This window comes from Priapulus caudatus, unplaced genomic scaffold, assembly GCF_000485595.1.
Source record: "Priapulus caudatus unplaced genomic scaffold, Priapulus_caudatus-5.0.1 Scaffold506, whole genome shotgun sequence".
Taxonomy (NCBI): domain Eukaryota; kingdom Metazoa; phylum Priapulida; class Priapulimorpha; order Priapulimorphida; family Priapulidae; genus Priapulus; species Priapulus caudatus.
The window spans coordinates 97,753-101,251 of record NW_014577567.1 but is presented as its reverse complement, the minus strand read 5'-3'; the positions used below and the strand labels follow the sequence as shown (position 1 = coordinate 101,251).

General features: G+C 47.3%; 1 protein-coding gene across 1 annotated transcript in view; it reads right to left on the bottom strand.

The window, feature by feature from the left end:
• Nucleotides 1-3,499, bottom strand: part of LOC106811119 (solute carrier family 15 member 4-like) — a 10,164-nt gene that overhangs the window by 4,429 nt on the left and 2,236 nt on the right. The window contains exons 3-4 of the mRNA XM_014814659.1: nt 1,148-1,331; nt 295-393 (exon numbers count right to left, since the gene is read on the bottom strand). Coding sequence (XP_014670145.1) covers nt 295-393; nt 1,148-1,331 — 283 coding nt within the window. The remainder of the gene's footprint in view (nt 1-294; nt 394-1,147; nt 1,332-3,499) is intronic.

Genomic DNA, 3,499 nt, shown 5'->3' with positions numbered 1-3,499 from the left:
AGAGAGAGAGAGAGAGGGAGAGAGAGAGAGAGAGAGAGAGAGAGACAGAGAGAGAGAGAGAGAGAGAGAGAGATATTTACAATCCACAGCAACAAGCACGTGAGAAATATCCGCACATCAGTCAGGCTGAACAAGATGATAAAGCCTCTAGATCTCTCTCCACATATCATCGTTAGCTCAGCCAGACCGGTTTTCATCCACAACATTCCGCGACGCCCGATCGCGCGCGCGGGCGAGTCGGCCCCGCGACCAGCGCCCCCTGGTGTTCGTCGCTGGGCGCGCGTCATCTCTCACCTGGAACACGTCTGGATGCGGCATCCCCCCGGCAGCGTCGTCAGCATCCCTGCTTTCCAGTCGCATGTGCAGGCCCTGCATGAGATATGTCGTCTCCATCTGCGGCGAAACGCAAAAAAAAATCGCAATCATCAAGCAAACTCAACAAGGAAACCTCATCTATAGTATCAGGGGTTGATAATGACAAATTTGTCATTATTATGTCACCCCCTGATGGTATCGATCTGTGTAAAAACAAAACTTGTCGCGCGCACAACCTTGACACACAAACATTTGTTATCTCTCTGTAGCACAAAAAACCTCGCGTGTCGCGTGCAAGCTTGGCATACAAACATTTCTTATCTCTCTGTGGCTAACACGTGAACAAATCTGCCTCGCGTGCAAGCTTAACAAGCGAACATTTCTTATCTCTCTGTGGCAAATGCAAACAAAACTCGTCTCACACGCAAACCTAACACGGAAACATTTGGTATCTGTCTGCGGCAAACGCATAAACAAAACTGGTATTAAACCACATCATATTCACAAAGTCGCATGAAAAATCACGAACGGATTTCATCGCGTATATATCTTTTAAGTGAACGAACAGAACAGGATAAACTTGAATTCATTAGACGTTACTCACCGAATATGTCCATTTAAATCAGATAAGAAATACCATACTACATGAGTAAAAAAGTTACTATATGTACAGTGATGCACGCCATCCACATAGCTCCAACAATACATAATAACAGTCAGAGCCACAAGCACCAAATAAAAACATTACCGTCAACTGTCCGTCATCTAAAAAAAAAGAACAATTAAAATCTAAAAAATTAACGTTAACGAGTGATTGTGGAGGCAGTTCTACCTGAAAGTACAGCATCCAGTACGGAATGAAGGCGACGAAGACGCACAGGATGCTGCCGAGGGACTTGACATCTTCCACGACCCCCTCGTCGAAGCTCCCCCCATACTGGACCTTGGCCAGGTCGAGACAGGAAGGCTCGGTCCCCGCGGCGACGGACGTCTCTATCTCTTCGTCTGCCGCTGATCTGTTAGCAGGGCAGTGGTGATCCGAATTAGCTGTGTTATATATATATATATATATATATATGCACACACACACACAAGTATACACACATGAGTATAAACCACAAAATGGCACAGACACATGTAGACACACAGACACCGACAGAATATTTAGCACTTACAGAAAACGGAAAATGACTAATTTATTTACACTGTAATTACCTCCGCCCAATGGAGTTGGAGGAGGTTATGTATTCGCTCTTGTGTGTTCGTGTGTCCGTGTGTTCGCGCGATCAATATTAGCGCGTCAGCCAGCTCAGCCAGCCAGCCAGTGATAGCCAGCGAGCCAGCACAGTAAGCCAGCACAGTGAGCCAGCGAGCGTGTACATGTGAGCGAGCAGCAGCAACGAGCGAGCAGCAAGCCAGCAAGCCAGCAAGCCAGCGTATATCGTGGCTTATTCGTGTGTTCGTGAGTCGTATGGCGTAAGGCGTATGTCGCTGACGGAGGTATGCACTCTCCGTGAGTGCACTCTGTCTAGTTTAAATTGTACTACACACTACAACTACTACTATGCTGTGGACGGCGAGTAACTATGCGTAGTAGACACGGAGGATGGTATCGTACATGTGCAGCTCGTACCCTGGCCTCACTCTTTCTCTCCATCTCTCTCTCTCTCTCTCTCTCTCTCTCTCTCTCTCTCTCTCTCTCTCTCTCTCTCTCACGAGGGAGATTTCACGAGTCTGCGCAATGTTCGAGGAGCGCAGGCTTGTTACACCTTGGGAAGTAAATTCACTGCCCGATCATCGCCGGCCCAGGGGTAGAACTCACAGCCTTCCGGTGGCACAGTAAGGACTGTGGGCCTGAACGCACTGGGCCAGCGGAGAGCTGCTCGCATCATTGCTCCATCGATCATAGCGCGGTAGACGCCTCTTTCCACGGCGGCTTTCACTAACATCACAAAATCGCAGAAGGCATGTTGTTTATGGATGGACCGGGGAAAGAGTCGGGAGGGGCTTTCTGTGACATTACTGATTTTTAGGTTTTTCGGCGTCATGCTAAACGACGTAACCAACACGCACGCTATCCGAGGCCATGACGGACGGGATAACACGGCACTCATGTCGATCACAGTCGCGATTACTAGGACACACACAGACAATCGCCACAATGAGCCACATTCCATCAAATGCAGGCACTTTATTGTCTATGTAGATCACAAGTCGATAGAAGCAGGAAAGGGTTGAGCATAAATCGGTTTGGAGGCATATAAGTCGTGCTGTGGAGATGCAGCACGCCTGTTTTCGTATGACAGATGACTGTTTAAACCTGATGTGTTGCCGTGGTCAACGTTTGATATCTCGCCACAGCTACCTGATCTGTTACCATATTCTACATTTTATCTCTCACTACAGTTCCCAAATAAATTACCCTATCCTACACCTATATCCACAGTTACCTATAAATGACCATAACCTACATTTGATATCTCGCTACACTTACCTGACGTCTACATTTGATAATCTTGCCAGCACCTACATGATGTGTTACCGAAAATCTACATTTGATATCTTGGCCACAGTTACCGTCATGTATTATATTACTGTTATTAGAGTTACCGGTAAATAACCATAACCTACTTTTGATATCTCGCCACAGTTACCCTGACGTCTACATTTGATATCTCGTTACAGCTAGCCCTGATCGTGTTACCTGACGTTTCTACATTGTGATATCTCGTTAACAGCTACCTGATCTCGCGGGCTGCTGCTCGCGACGGGTCTCGTCGTGTTCATCGGCCGGCGTCGGGCGACCTACCTCTAGCAAGCCCCCCGTCGCAGCGTCATCAGCAGCGTGGCGCGCGATGCCTGCACGAGGCCTGCAGGTCGCGCCGGCGTCGGTTCGAAGCCGAGCGACCACGGCGAGGCCGGGGTATGAACTGGCACATGTACGACATCGTCCTCGCGTCTCTATGATGCGCATGGTTACGCGTCGGCTAGTAGTTGCAGCGAGTAGTGGTTGTAGTGTGGTAGCGCCAAGGCTTGAAACTTACGCGATATATATATATGATAGTATATATATTATATATATATATAGTAACATATATAAATGTTTTGCTTATATAATAATATATATATATATATATATTATATATATATATACGTAGGCTATTATATAGGATGGAGACGAGAG